The sequence below is a fragment of the Pimephales promelas genome, chromosome 25 (genome assembly GCF_988280905.1).
Source record: "Pimephales promelas chromosome 25, fPimPro1.hap1.1, whole genome shotgun sequence".
Taxonomy (NCBI): Eukaryota; Metazoa; Chordata; class Actinopteri; order Cypriniformes; family Leuciscidae; genus Pimephales; species Pimephales promelas.
The window spans coordinates 17,719,279-17,734,514 of record NC_142793.1 but is presented as its reverse complement, the minus strand read 5'-3'; the positions used below and the strand labels follow the sequence as shown (position 1 = coordinate 17,734,514).

The window sequence follows — 15,236 nt, the reverse complement described above, 5'->3', positions numbered from 1 at the left end:
ATGCAATTTGTGTGCATACGAACCGTTTATATATCAGGCTGCTTCAATGGAATCAAAATCTGAACTTTGGATGAGTTCACATGCTCAAAGTCACAAATTTTCTTATTTAATTTAATTAATTGTTACCCATTCACTGAACTTTATCAAATTTTCCTCCGAAACTTTATTTCCACATTTAAATTAGATTATGATGAGTCGTTTTGTAGTGTGTCTGATTTATACCTTAGTGGAAAAAATGGCATTGGAGTTTGTGCATTTCTGTAAATAGCTAGGCCTAGTCAAAATATATTAACTCATAATAACATTAAAACAAAAGATTTGCTTGCTCATTTTCTTTCATGAACAAATGTTCATGAAAGACTTTTTAAACAAAGCAATCAACTATATCATTTCTACACTGTCAAAAAATATTTTCATGATTAGTAATCACATGATTTTCATGATTAGTAATCACAACTTTTTTTAGTAATCACAATTATTCTTTTGTCAAATCAACTTAAATAATTAATTTAGTTCAGATAACATATAATTTCGAGTTTCTGATGATTAAATCATTCTCCTTCATTGTATTAACTCACTTTTTTCCATTTCAATGAACTTAAAATTAAGGCAACCAGGTTACTTACTTTTTTAAGTTAACCCAACAATATTTTTTTTACAGTGTATAGACCATCTAAAGATAAGCACAATGGTAGATGGTATAACAGTTTTAGAGAAAGACTAGATCAGATGAACACTTCAGTTCTTATGTCACCCGCACAGGGACTGATCTCCATTTCACTAGCATCCATGATTTTTAACTGATAAACAACCCCCAGTCCTAGAGTAAAGCACTCTAATCAGATAGCATACCACTGTACTCTGCTTTATACAGTTAATGTATTCCCCCTCTCCAAGGATTTTGACCTTGTGAACTTCAAACAAGTGATATCTCGCTTAAAAGGAAAGGACAGCATACGAAAAAAGGAAGCAAATATTGACTGAAATGAAAAGGGCTCAATTTCAAACAGTGTTTCCATGGTAATGTACAACTGTTTACATGCAATGCACACTGGGACATGAAGCTCTATCTATTACTGCCATCATGAGGCGGCATCTGCAAAATCGCTTCATCCATGTTGAAGTGTTTGTTCCTCAACTTTGTGCCAAAGTTCATTTACGCAAACAACAAAGGCAAAACGACTAATGGAAACTTCAACATTATAACAAGGTCAACCAGAAGCATCAGGATTAATAAAGAAACTTTACATGAAAGTAGCAAAACTAATTCCACAACTGGAGTTCATTCACATGTCAGATACTATTCAATAGAATAGAAAACTTTATTGTTATTGCATTTAAAATACAACAAAATTGCAAATGCCCTTCTGCATCACATACCATATAATATTGTAAATAAAACATGTTGATAAATCTGTTAAAGTGCCCCTATTATGCTAATATAATGGTTCCTAATTTTTATTTTGATGGTCTCCTAAAATAGGTTTATATTTACATTTATTCTTTTTAGCTGACGCTTTTATCCAAAGCGACTTACAATTGCTATATATGTCAGAGGTCGCACGCCTCTGGAGCAACTAGGGGTTAAGTGTCTTGCTCAGGGACATGCATCCAAGGTCAAAAAACGCATACATTTTCACATAATATATACATTGCACCATGTCACAAGGTTCTGAAACAGTTCGATCAAATATCGTGTCTCCCTAAAATTCCTTTCTGAGAGCCTACTCTGCTCTGATTGGTCAAAAGGCCCAGTCTGTTGTTATTGGTCTGCTCTGCTCTGATTGGTCAGATGGCCCAGTCTGTTGTGATTGGTCCACCACTTACAGCGCATGTCAGAAATAAAAAAAAAAAAGGGAATTCCTATTTCTGAATGTCAGCTCAGGATCTTCCTCAGCACTTAATACACAGTGGTGCGAACAGTGTTAATGGTGTCGGCTTCACCATATCAATTCATACCGGAGTTCTCATCCTTTGGAAATGCAAAGTGCATAAAACAGCATCCTCTCGGCATACCAACAACATATATCTGAAAAAGCACAATAGCAGCACTTTAAAATGACATAATAGCAGTTACTTACAGCCTCTGTGTGAATGGGATGGACGGCAAACAGCAGGGCCGCTGTGAGGCTGGTGCTTCGGTCCAGGAGCAGACGGCAGAAGTGGAGAAAGAGGACACACACCACGGCATGAAGAACCACATTGAGGAGGTGGTACGACGAGGAGCTCAACTCGCTGAACAGGTAATTGAGGCGGAAGGTGAGAACGGTAAGTGGCCGATAAGACTTATGGCTCCTCTCCTGAAGAAAAAGACAAGGTTGGATACAACAAGACTCCAAAACAAAAACATATCTCATTGAGAAAGCAAGCTGAAGTTCTTCACTTTGCAAAAGAAATTTGTACTACCTCTGACATAGGTGTGCCCCAGAAGTCATTGAGGAAGAGGTTCTTCAGCGGTGTGGTGGGACGAAGGTCTTTGTTATCCAAGATAGCAGAGACATCATCGAACACAAAACCACAGAACAGGCTGTTCCAGTAGCAGCCCACCACCAGTCCAGTCAGAAGACAGATCTCCTTCCACGAGACTACAGCCATCGCTGACGTGAGACCTCATTGAGCACTGCAAAGGCAGACAAGGAACCATTGGGCCTCCTGACATGATTACGAAATCATTTGAATTCAGGCAATGTTGCCAATAAATCATTCAGACCTTTGTGTGAACTGGTTTGATTAATTACAAACATTTTAAAACTTGCTTCATATATTCACATAGGACCTTTCAATGTAATGATTTTATAGCGCCAATAATAGGTTGAGACGAGTCAGATTTATGTAACCTCCCTAGAGTAACGCGCTACATAAAAAGAGCCTTTTTAGTAAACTAAGCCGCACCCTACATTCTTCTTTGGCTTCAGGTATCCATGTTGAAGTTAAAAATGATTTTAATGACTGTTGACAAATGACAATTTTATAGTTCTGTGCTCTACAGCGCCATTTACTACATGATTAATTTTTAATCGCATATTGACCAATTTTTTTTAGTCACTGCCATTTACGGTTTGGTCGATATCTTATATTTTAAGACAGAGGAAGTATGTTACTATTATTTGTTATTTTATTTAATTATTTAATGACGATAATACTGAAAAACAGTGTTCACGCGCTCTACAATACAGTGTTGTTTGCTGTTAACAACTATTAAAATTGATTCTGTTCATTAAAATAAACCTGAAATATACTTAATTTAAACTAACTGCAACTCAATTAAATAAGTTTAAGTATTACAATTACTACAAATGAGATAAAAAATAAAGCTAAAAAATAACATGAAAATTTAAATAAAAGCTTAAACTAAAATGAAAGCGGCAGTCCGCAGTTTTTGCTCTGTCGCCATCTCTGTTTGAAATCTGCAATTGCATTCATTCGTGGAATTATCAACTTTACGCGAGTTGTGCTTCGACACGGCACAGCGCAGCCGCAGATGAATCCAATTTGAGGAAAAATGTGCAGCTCACCGCGCTGGTGTGGATACTGTCACTCGGAATCACAGATTCTACTTTTTGGAAGTATAACCAACATGAATTTTCACCCTAAAATGTCATCTGAACAAGTATCACTTTTGTTCTTCTGACCAACTAACAGCATTGCAAAAAACATTGCAGTGAATTGCGCTGATTAAATGTTAACGATCGATTACCATATCACATACGTAAAACCATGCATATTATACTTTGTTCTCAAATTGTTAATGTTAAAATCATCACCAGGCATTTACACTTTTCACATGGGCCTGGTTGCAGTTTTTTTTTCTTCAAACTTTCAGTCCAAAGTTTTTTGCATTTACAGCGGGTGAATTTCTAGTTGTCTCTGGTGGTTGTGTACTTGCTCAAAATTATTTGGGATAATTTTTAACCCAAAAAAGTTACTGACTGGGGCTTTAATTTAATTTTTATTTATATATATATATATATATATATATATATATATATATATATATATAATTTCACTAATATTTTAGAGCAGAGATAGACAAATATACAATCACTATCAAAATTCCCTATCCTATGAAATTTTTATTTATTTTGATGACCTTTCAATGCCTGCAAAACCATTTTAAATTTCCCATGACCTTTAAATCCCTCTTTAAATCAAACTGCTGCATTGCGAGTTGCGATCTAAATACAGAGATAGATCAGAAGAATGGTCGCAATAATAGAATAATTTGTGCGGATTAGGAGCAGAGAAGGCGCACCCCCATAAATCATGACCAGCCCATCTAGCCTAGCCATCAGTTAGCATTTGTTTCCATTGAGATGAATCGGATAATGCATACATTAACGTTACATTATGAAAACATCAAAGCAAATTCCATCCCTAATAAATACCATCAATGTAGCCTACTGATGATTAAAATAAACTGGTTTAAATTTACAAGACACTGGTCTGATCAAAGATCAAGTCTGGCTTAAGCTGTTTCATTAGCATTCAATGACTACTCGATTAAACAATCAGTCTCAATCTGTCATCAGTGATCGTCAGGATTTAAATAGATTGACAACTCACCTTGTCATGTCTGGTAAAAAAAAAAAAACTAAAGGAAAACAGAATGTGTGTGTTTATTTTGGCTGAAGCAGCAAGTTCGATCTAAAGCATTGAATTGAACAGGGACAACCGCTTCCGGGTCAAAATTCTTGGCAGAATAAAAGTAATGAATTCTAAAGCGCTAGTTACAGGACTTTGTATTTCTCAATGAAAAGATATCAACTAATAAATATTTTTTCCATATTATATCCATAGAAATAAAAGCACAATATAATATTTTATGAGCGTCACAAATCGTATGGCGTAAGGTAAAATCATAAAATCAAGAACCAACGGAGACAAGTTTACGACGTTCCGCTTTACGACTGTTTTCCTGGTTGCCTAGAAAGCAGTACAGAAAAGGGGGACACAAGATGGCTAGGCTGTTTTAAAAAATAAGGTCTGAATGCGTTATTTACAGTGTACTTTTTATGAATAGATACAAAATGTGCATGTGTGACATTAGGAAACTCATTTTTATAATGTAGTAGCTATAAAAACAAAACAAAATGTGACCAATATGCACAGTGCCAAGCTTGTGTTTTCTGAGGTCTGTATTTCGTGAGCTTAGAATTATAAGGTTCTATCTCCGTTTAGGGTAGTTCTGAGATATTGAGCATCAAAGTTTTTACATCCCACCTGGCAAAACTGTAATGTAGTAAAATTTTCTATTATAGCTTTATCTATTAATCTTTTTTTTTTTTACAAAAATAACACCACACAGGCATTAATAAACACCTAATGGATCAGATTATGTCAAAAACTCAATTTCGACCAAAAGTGGAGATAGAACCTTATAATTCTAAGCTCACGATTTCTTGCTTGTTTCTTGCTTCTTACTTCTTGTATTTTTAGCTTGTATTTTTGTTCTCTATTTAGTAATATACTATTCTACGTCTTCATATGAAAGTGTATCCATTGTGTCCTGTGAAAAGCCTGGATGGATGGATAAGATTAGAATATTGTACATTTAGCATGATATTTCTGTGTCTGTAACGTTAGAAAATCACACTGACGTTTACCAGGTTCAACTGTTGAGCTGAAAGATGCCTGCCGCCGCAGACTGGAAGCTGCTCATGGGAGTGGACCCAGAGGACCTGGGAGATGATGATGAGAAAATCTGCGATTTGATTTTAATGGTATGTGTGTTTTGATAAGTTGCAATGATCAGGAAATGATAACCACAATATTGAATTATGTGTTATAATAATAATAATAAATGTTTCTTGAGCCCCAAACACCATATTAGAATGATTTTTGAAGGATCATGTGACACTGAAGACTGGAGTAATGAAGCGTAAAATTCAGCTTTGTGTCACAGAAATAAATTACATTTTAAAATGTATTCAAACAGAAAACAGTTCAGTTAAAGCGAAATATTATTTCACATTATTATATTACTGGCTCTTTTGTTGTTGTTGTTGTTGTATTTTTAATTAAATAAATGCAGGCTTGGTGAGCAGAAGAGGCTTATTTTAAAAACATAAAAAATGTTACCGATCCCAAACTTTTGAACGGCAGTGTATGTATAGTATATTTAGTGTCAAATTGTTGATAGGTTGTTTGGAAATTATCGCAACACTGAGGGACAGTTGTAATTTGTGTATAATAATAATAATTTTACTGTTCACACATTAAAAAATGCAAACAATTTTCTGTGTGACTGTGCAATGTTTCATTATTATATTATTATTATTATTATTTATTTTACTTTTTTATTGATGTTGCAAGACATAAATACACATTTGGTCATATTATACAACATTTTTGTCTTGTCCTACTTCATCTTTTTTCCCCAAAATGAAAAATTAAATCAAATATAAAAAAAACCCAAAAAAAACAAATGGTAGCAAGAACAAAAACAGGGGAGTGCCTCGGGTATTATGTTTCAAACAAAGTTTCACATTCCACAACCTCTTGAATTTATCCATTTCAAATCTACAAGTGGAAGTCAATTTCTCCATAACGTATATATCATGGATCACATCAACCCAATTTTCCATTCTTGGCGCTTCCACCTTTAGCCATTTCCTAGTAATTCCCTTTTTTCCTTCTAGTAACATGATTTTAAACATTTTACAATTCAGATTCGTTTTACCTTGCATATTTAGTCTTCCCAGCAAATGCCAAGTTACAATGCTTGGGTATTGTTTGTATGTAAGGTTGCATGTTCAAAATAAAAATCTACCTTTCCAGCAAAACTAGAAAAAAATGTTAAACATCTCTAATCCTGGGTTTTATTTTTAGACTAACATCTGCTTACTGGAACAAAAATATTCTTCCTGCAAATTCATCTTACAATCATGTTTTTCCTTCTTTGTAGGTCCAACCACGGGACCTGAAAGCAGATGATTCAGAGAAAATGATTCAGCTATTTAGAATCTCACAAACACTCCTGAGGGTACGACTAATGCACCGTCAACACATCTGCTCTTTCATTTGGAAACCTTTGAATTTCTTTCAATTCAATTATCTGGTCATTGAAGTCTTGCCATATGCAGTTGCTGTTCTATTTAATGTCTTTCTGACCCTCAGATGAAACTTGATGAAATAAAATGTGCCTATGAAGTTGTAGAGAGAGCAGGTGTGGACCAAGCACGAATTGGTATGTACAGTCATTATTAGATTTGCATTTCCTACTGAAAAGTGCTGGCAAGGAAATAAAAGAATAGTGTTCAACTTTATTAAATAAAAAAATGGATTAAACGAATGCCCTTTTTGACGTCACACAAATAAAAATGACATAAAACATGCACTGGTTTGATAGATCAATCAAACTTGACATCAATGGCAATTAGCATTTTAAATTCAAACCTAAGGCTGAAATGATCACAAAACTTGAATGAATGTGAATGTGCATTAGACGGTTTTAATTGTTTCAAACATCATAATTCAATTTTATGATTTATTGTAAAAGCATGCAATTTATTTAGTAATATATGTATGCTTGCAAATTGACTGATTGCAGAAAGTGAGCTGAAAGCTAAAGTTCTAAAACTGGAAGGTGAGCTGGAGGTAAGGGAGGAATTTCATCCACACAAGTGTGTTTATTATGTGCGGTTTGTGAACAGTCTCTGTACAAGTACTTAAGAGGATTACTGGTTTAATTCCCTGTGTGTTGCTTTCTGTTATAAATTGTTCCAAACATCACATTTCCTTAAATATGTTTATTGTTGTGAAAAGAAAAGAGGTGTCATTGAACCGCACAGCTCACCAGTGTCCCGGATATACACAGATGCAGAGTTTTGGGTCTTGAGCTTTATTCAGATCCATCTCACTTCCTGTCCAGATGGCCCAGCGTGTGGTGGGAGGGGCGGACACTCGTTTCCTCCGGGATGAGATCCACCAACTGGAGAGTCACCTGGAGCGCAAGGAGAGAGAGGTGACCCAGCTGGAGAAAGAAATGGGCAAGGAGAGGAAAGTCAATGAGGAGGTAGGCAGCGCTTTCCACGAATAAGGTACTAAATAGTACCAGAAACACTAAAGTTTTTGTTTTTTCGGCAACACTTTATTTTACACTGTCCCTGTTACACTTCACATGTATTTACTATAGCAATAACAGCTAATTATGCATAATTGCAAGCAACTAACCCTAACCATAATGTAATAAGTACATGTTGTTAATTATTATTTCTCCATTTATATACTGTAAAAAAATATATATATTTTTTACAGTAACAAGGTTGAATGCTTGAGTTGATTAACACTAAAATGTGTGTAAAATTTTGAAAATGGAAGAGAGGGTATCCATTGTCTTCCTTCTATGTTGTAGGAAAGGTTCAAGTGATGATTTTAAGGAATCATACTTTTTTTCATAATAAACAAGAAAATGACACTGCTTAATATAATGTTTTGGGTACTAAAATATAGTTATTAATTGAATGAATTGGTTATTAACCCAACTGAAGCTGTCAAAATGATATATTTTAATGAAGTAAAAGTCCTTTTTATTAAAACCAAAATAATAGTAATATTATTATAATATATAGAATAATCATAAGAACAATACTGTAGCTGCAGGTGTAGAATTGATAACAGACTGATGCATGTTTTCACACAGCTGGCTGTCCGTGCTGAAGAGGCAGAGGAGAAGAACAGGAAATTAAAAAGAGAGGTATGTCCAATCCTTTTATGGGCCTGCAAAAAAAACTTCTTAAATCTTCCTCTTTCTATTACTGACATTTATCCATTCCATTATATCTCTTATATCACCTTCTCTTCTCAGCTATTCCCCTCACTGACCATTTCATTTTTATTTATTTTTTATGCATGCCTGTTATTGTTCTTTTTCTATCCTTTTTGTTCCTTGCTGTCATCTCTTGTCACTGCCCCTCAAGATAAAGCAGCTTACCAAGAAGGTAAGACCCCAGATTATGCAGAATTAGAGTAGCCAATCTATCTTATCAGAAACATGTTTATGTCAAATGGAACTGCACTTCCAGTTTGATCTGGACTGGTAACCAAAAAGTGGCCTTGAAGAAATTCAAATCGCCATCTGGTTTGGAATATGATAGACTTGTTCCAGTAAGTTCCATTCATTTAAAACTAAACGTTTTCCCAAGGAGTAATTTCACTTGCCCCGTTTAAATGTTGTTTAATTTTAGTGATGTATCTGTATATACATTGTTCTTTACAGTATAATTTACAATTCAGAAAAAACATTTTCATTAAAAATAAAACAGCTTATAACAGTGTTAAGTTATTCATTTGTTTCCTGTATCCATGTATTTAAATCAGTGTAACTAGCAACAACGCGAACACTCTCTCCTCGATAGAGCAAGCTAATGGATTTGTTCATTACTGCAGAACGAACAGCTGCAACAGGATGTCGAATTCTACAGAAAGGAAGTAGAGCAGAGAGAGCCTCTTCAGACCAAAGAGGAGAGCAATGAGATTCAGAGGAGACTTACCAAAGCCAACCAACAGCTCTACCAATGCATGGAGGATCTGCAGGTAATTCCCACATGACCTTCAGGCTGCCATGTAATGCCATCATAAAATGGCAGGATCACTGCCAAGCATAATACACCTCTAATGCTTTTGGCCCTCCTTTTAAACGAAAAAAACAAAAAAATTACACATAAACTGCAAGGTGAAAAGAAATTCAAGGTGAATCTTTTTTATTTCATTTAATCTGAAATTGAATAATACACAAAATCACTTTAGTAGCATTTATATTTTTGAAGGTTTTAATTGTTTAAGGTTTATTTTAATTTTAAAAAGAAACCACTGTCGAAATAAGTCGACTTATTAAAAAATGTACAACATATATAGATATATATATATATATATGGAGTAGTTCACGCTGTTGTTCACCAGCTTATATCAATATGGGTATTTTTTATTAGGTGGTGTGTTTCCTACCTTTCATAACCCACCTTTGTGAAACTTAATTTGTATTGACATTGTACATCAAACTCAAAAGTAACCAGGAGAAACCTGAATGTATAATCTTTTAAAGTACATTTCAAATGCAATCTCCTGTTATGTGACATCTTTGTGATCAACATATTCTCCCCCAGCATGCCGAAGATATGGCTGCCAACCTGAAGAGCGAGAATGAGCACCTGCAGACCAATCTGGAAGAGTCTGTGAAGGAGATGGAGAAGATGACGGATGAGTACAACAAGATGAAGATCGCGGTCCAGCAGACGGACAGCATCATGGATCAGCTGAGAAAAGAGAGAGATCATGCCAAGCTTCAGGTGCTTTAATCATGATTATACGATGTTTAAGGCCAGTACTAGAAGCTGATTGGTCAATTAAGTTTCGAGCAGTGCTCGAAGTGGGGCGGTACTCACCGGTGCGTAGTACCTGCACTTTTTGTTGCGTACCACTACTTCTCGCATATAGCCGGTACTCTATACCACTGACAGAAAAAGCGTGACGGCCGTTTAACCCCTTATTTACTGCACACATCTGCGGCGTGTTACGGCTGCGAAACGGCAACCTGAGCTGATCGCGGGATTCGCGGCCACCACAAGCGTGAGTAGCGCGTATCTTTTTTTCGGCTTGCATGTCACACCGTGAGGAGGAGGGTTCGGCGCCGTCGCGCCAAGTCTATTTTTGTTGGGGTCACGCTCGTTTAAGGTGAAAGCACAATTTTGATGAAGAAAATAAATCTGATTACACACAAAAAGTGACCAAAATGCACAGAATTTGCATGTCTAGTGTGTTTACAAGAACTGGAGTAGGCTACGTCAGAAAAGAAAAAGACTCAAACATATTTATACAAGGTTTATCCATTTAAACTGGTCATAATTATTCAGTTAGGGTAAAACTAAGTTTTATAAATAAATAAAACGAGCAAGCTAGTCAGAATATAAGCTTTTCTTTTAGTTTTAGTTATAGCCTACACAGACAGGTAGCCTACACCTACCTAGTGTAGGCCTACTTTTTTATGTTTGCTGTCTTGTAAACATATCTAAGTATGACTGAAAAGACAATATTGAGAGATGTTTTCTTGGTTGTTTCTGTTGTTTACCATTTACATGCAATTGTTGTATACTTCCCATCTTAACTAACTTCAAGCTTATTAATGACCAACTTCTAAAAAGAGAAAATTTCTTTTTAAAGAAATGTGCGCACACACACGACTTGTTTAAATACATTTGTGTTGTTAATAAATAACAATAAATTGTTGTTGTAAGAGCAATATTTCCAAGTTTTGTTTTTCCCTGTAAAAATCTCAATTTGTCATGATTTGCCAATGCAAGAGAGTATCGGCACCTTTTTTCCCTCACTTCAAGCACTGGTTTTCGGTCACATAAATAAATGGCTGCCATTGAGCAACCGAGTAGTTTATGAATGTGCGTAAATGGGACATAAATCTCTTTTATGATTGAAAAATGTAATTATTGGTATTATTATTATTATTAGTATTATTGCAGGCGCTATAAAAAATAAACATTATTATTATTATTATTATTGAACCTCATTGTAAAAGGATGTCTTTTGACAGGTCAGAGAGCTAAGTGAACAGATCCAGGCTAAAGTTGAAGAGGACGACCCAGTAATGGCTGCTGTTCATGCCAAAGTGGAGGAGTGGAAGGTGAGCCAACAAACAGCTTGTATGCAAATACGGTGACATTTCTCGGTAGTACAGTGTTATTGTTTTCTTTTGCTCCTATGCCTTGAAGAATTTCTGTTGAATAGATTGAATAATTGCCTTTGATCCAGATTCTTTCAACAGGTTCTTTTAGTTAATGATCCAAGAATATTTTTGGAACATGTTTTATTTATTTTTTAACATTGTGCTGTTACACATCTACAATGGAAATCAGCTTGTATACGTTGTAAGAAATATAGATGAGAAAATACTTATTAAAATATATATTATCATGTATATCGATATTTCATGTGAAAAGCTCCCAGATGAACCCAAACGAACAATACTTTTTTGTGTAAGTAACTTTAAATAATGTACGTAACTTTACATTATTTTTTAATGAATAGACTTTACAAAAAGTGCCTTTAGAAGTCAATATGAGAAGTCAAATATAATATAATATTCTCAAAATTGTGTTTTTTAGCATAATTCAAAAAAAAAGAATCTATTTTATAATCAATTGTTCTAACTTAAGACGTTCCTGGAAAATACATGAGAATATTTTCTAAAGGCTAGTTCACACTGCCCCAAAATAAAGAATAAACTCCAGACACAAATAAAGATCACATAATCTCATTGGGAGAGCAAAAACACTCAAAAGCACTTATGCTTTTAACATTTGTTGCATAACAAATGAAGTAAAAAATGATTTCCATTACTCGAGAGTAGATGTTTTACTTTATGTACTCGGCTTTCGCCAAGATAAGCACAAACTAAGACGTAGCTTTACATTAACCTATCCTTCTCTATATGGTGGTGTGACTCGGCACACGCAACGGCTGCAACTACAGTGTGGTCTCCCCAGTGGACTGGCACCACAACCGTCTGGCACCACAACCGCAACTGCGCAACCCAACCCAAACACCACCCGCCATTCATGCAAAATACACAGGATGATTGTAATTACTATGCAAGCTATACAAAGAAACCAACAGACTCTTCGAGTTTTTTAAGAATTCGATGAAACCGTAGTGTGGCGGCCTTTACACAGACAGCTAGAATATTTCCGTCTCAACCACACACAGTTGCTGCTCCTCTCTGCTGCTTCAGATAAGTTCTGTGTGACGCAACTCTTGGCCACTGAATCTGACGTCTCTGAGGAACCGGGTTGTAGAGCGTGCCACAAATCCTCAACAACCCACTTCCACTGGATAAACCTGGACTCTCCATCCTCGCTGTTCTGCTTCAGTGGCCAGATGAGCATACCACAGTTTCTTCCTCTCATATCAGTTAAACAATGTGATCCAGACCATAAAACATAATATAATGATAACATAATGACACATTATGACAAGTTCAAGTTCAACAAGTTCAAACAAATCAGCTATGAAAAACAACATTATCACAAAGCCTAATCATTTACGTTGGAACTACTCTTTCTTTGAATAGATGTGATACCTGATGGAAAAGATCCAAAAAGTTGAATAGCTTGTAATTAGAGTTGCTCAAGTTTTCTGTCTTGTTTAAAACGATAACACTTTGGTGAAAATAAGTGCCAAATGTCTAACCGCAGAAGGTATCATACATCCTAGCAGGGGCGTCCCTAGAGGGGCGAAAATTAGTGACGTTTGGCCCACAGCAACATCTCATGGGCACCAGGAGCCCTGGATACCCTAACTACGGCCATGAATACCCAGCAATGGTCCTAAACAGTCAAAAACAAAATACACAATGAGTCTAATATGAGAAATGAGGGAATAAAAAAAGTGTTATTCTTTTGGTAGTTTAGGAAGTTCTACATGCTGTAACTGTCATGTGTTTGTGTTGGTTTCAGGGTGTTTTATCAGTGAAAGATATGGAAATTTTGGAGTATCAACAGATGATCAGAGATTTGAGGGAGAAACTGCGAGCTGCTCAGATGGACTCCGACAAAAGCAACATCATCGCACTGCAGCAGGTCAGTCAGATATCACAGTTCATAAACAAAGTTTTAATGCCTCAAACTTAAATTTTTTATTTATTTGTTTGTTGAATTTAATATAAAATTTGTAATATGCAAGTATACATATTACATTTGTATTTTGATACAAATTATAACTTTTTAATTATCATCTAAAATGTATTTCATTAATCAGGTGATGGCCTTTATTGTAATACTCACTGTTTGTATTCTTTCTCTCTTATACATTTTTATTTCTCAACCAAACTCATAATACTTTAAATTTAGTTAATTTTTTTTGCCCTATTAATTAGGATAAAAAATTTGCTTTGGCCTTTTTCACACATCCTGCATTTGCCGTGTGACAGCATTTCTGCAGCATTTCTAAATTGGAAATAAAGTGATTTCTGAGTTATAACATTGAATAGTGCCTTTATTAGCGGTGATTAATGAAATGAGAATTAGAAGTTGGCCATTGATCATTTTAACAAACTTGTTTATTGTGAAATTGAATTTATGCGAGTAAGACATGAATGAATGAATAAGGAATGGAACAAAACCCCAGAGTGTAGCAATAAACTGCTCAAATCATCTGGATTCAGTCAGATTTACTGAATAGAAAGTGTTTATGTGTTTGTCATGTGGAACGTAGCCCGCCAGATGTATTGTTTTAAAGAAATGTTGTTTTGTTTTCTTCATAATAGCCTGTATTGCAAAAGATTGTGTTGATAACTCCGATCTAGATAGATAGATAGATAGATAGATAGATAGATAGATAGATAGATAGATCGATAGATAGTGCTTGATTAATAGGGTTTATAGTGCATTTCAATGTGTTTTCTCTTAAGTTTAGTACATGACGCATGACAGAAATATTTTAAGTGGCAGAACTCACCATCGCCACTGTGATGCTTCTGGGAACACAGCATGAATGCTGTAACCTGTTAACACGAGTGCTGAAACTGGCCACAGATGCGAGATGTGTGAAAAAGGCCTCAGATCTATGCTAATGCATTGCCAATTTGGCTTATTATGTCTGTCTCTCTATTTGTGTGTTCTTTTGGTTGCACGCTCCTTTTAATCATTACTACTTCCTTTCAAATGCTTCATTGGCTTGCAAATGTTTCCTTTTTCCATTCTCTCTCCTATACGACTCGGCCGAGTCAGGTTATATATGAACTTTGTGCTGTGAGTATCTCTGTTTCTCATTTCCTTTGTTTTATGTGCCATTCATTCATCTGTCTTCATTCATTGTTTCCATCATATTGGTTCATCTCATTGTATCCCAGTTCAAAGAAGTCACTGACTTTGTGTTTGACTTCAAAAGGCTGTGCAAGAGAGGGACAACCAGATCAAGATGCTGTCAGAGCAAGTCGAGCAGTACACTACTGAAATGGAAAAAAACGCTCTGCTCGTCGAGGAGCTGAAAAAACCACTGAAGAAGGAAAAAGGTCATGTCAGTGTGCAGCAGCGGAGGTTGGAGGACTTGAGCAGTAAACTGCTATTGGCTGAGAGGAGAGCTCTGGAGGCCGAGCGTGCCGCCCAACTGGCTGAACGTGACGCCAGGGACAAAGACAAAGAACTCAATGACACCCTCAGTCGAGTCCGTCTCTATGAGTCTGTGAGTTTGTACCTTGGCACTTACCTTCAGTATTGTAAAATTCACTG

The 15,236-nt window shown here is 35.6% G+C and overlaps 2 protein-coding genes across 9 annotated transcripts in view; one reads left to right on the top strand and one right to left on the bottom strand.

Annotated features, from left to right (window-relative positions):
• tmtc3 (transmembrane O-mannosyltransferase targeting cadherins 3) overlaps positions 1 to 4,661 on the bottom strand; it is a 30,273-nt gene extending 25,612 nt beyond the window's left edge. Inside the window, exons 1-3 of one of the 2 annotated variants that reach the window (XM_089127667.1) lie at positions 4,564 to 4,661; positions 2,407 to 2,620; positions 2,082 to 2,300 (exon numbers count right to left, since the gene is read on the bottom strand). In XM_089127667.1, coding sequence (XP_088983793.1) covers positions 2,082 to 2,300; positions 2,407 to 2,595 — 408 coding nt within the window. In that variant the 5' untranslated portion in view covers positions 2,596 to 2,620; positions 4,564 to 4,661. The remainder of the gene's footprint in view (positions 1 to 2,081; positions 2,301 to 2,406; positions 2,621 to 4,563) is intronic. The other variant, XM_039646936.2, reaches the window with a different exon arrangement.
• A 188-nt stretch (positions 4,662 to 4,849) lies between these two features.
• Positions 4,850 to 15,236, top strand: part of cep290 (centrosomal protein 290) — a 29,177-nt gene continuing 18,790 nt past the window's right edge. For 3 of the 7 annotated variants that reach the window (XR_016150673.1, XM_089127662.1, XM_039646933.2), the window contains exons 1-12: positions 4,850 to 4,981; positions 5,584 to 5,720; positions 6,905 to 6,982; positions 7,117 to 7,186; positions 7,550 to 7,596; positions 7,871 to 8,014; positions 8,642 to 8,695; positions 9,388 to 9,534; positions 10,104 to 10,286; positions 11,543 to 11,632; positions 13,464 to 13,586; positions 14,896 to 15,189. Coding sequence is in view for 6 of the 7 variants with exons in the window: in XM_089127662.1 (XP_088983788.1) it covers positions 5,628 to 5,720; positions 6,905 to 6,982; positions 7,117 to 7,186; positions 7,550 to 7,596; positions 7,871 to 8,014; positions 8,642 to 8,695; positions 9,388 to 9,534; positions 10,104 to 10,286; positions 11,543 to 11,632; positions 13,464 to 13,586; positions 14,896 to 15,189 (1,323 nt within the window). In the remaining variant the exon portion in view is untranslated. Of the gene's footprint in view, positions 4,982 to 5,090; positions 5,132 to 5,583; positions 5,721 to 6,904; positions 6,983 to 7,114; positions 7,187 to 7,549; positions 7,597 to 7,816; positions 8,015 to 8,641; positions 8,696 to 9,387; positions 9,535 to 10,103; positions 10,287 to 11,542; positions 11,633 to 13,463; positions 13,587 to 14,895; positions 15,190 to 15,236 lie in introns of those variants that run through there. The other 4 variants (XM_089127664.1, XM_089127665.1, XM_089127663.1 and 1 more) reach the window with 4 other exon arrangements.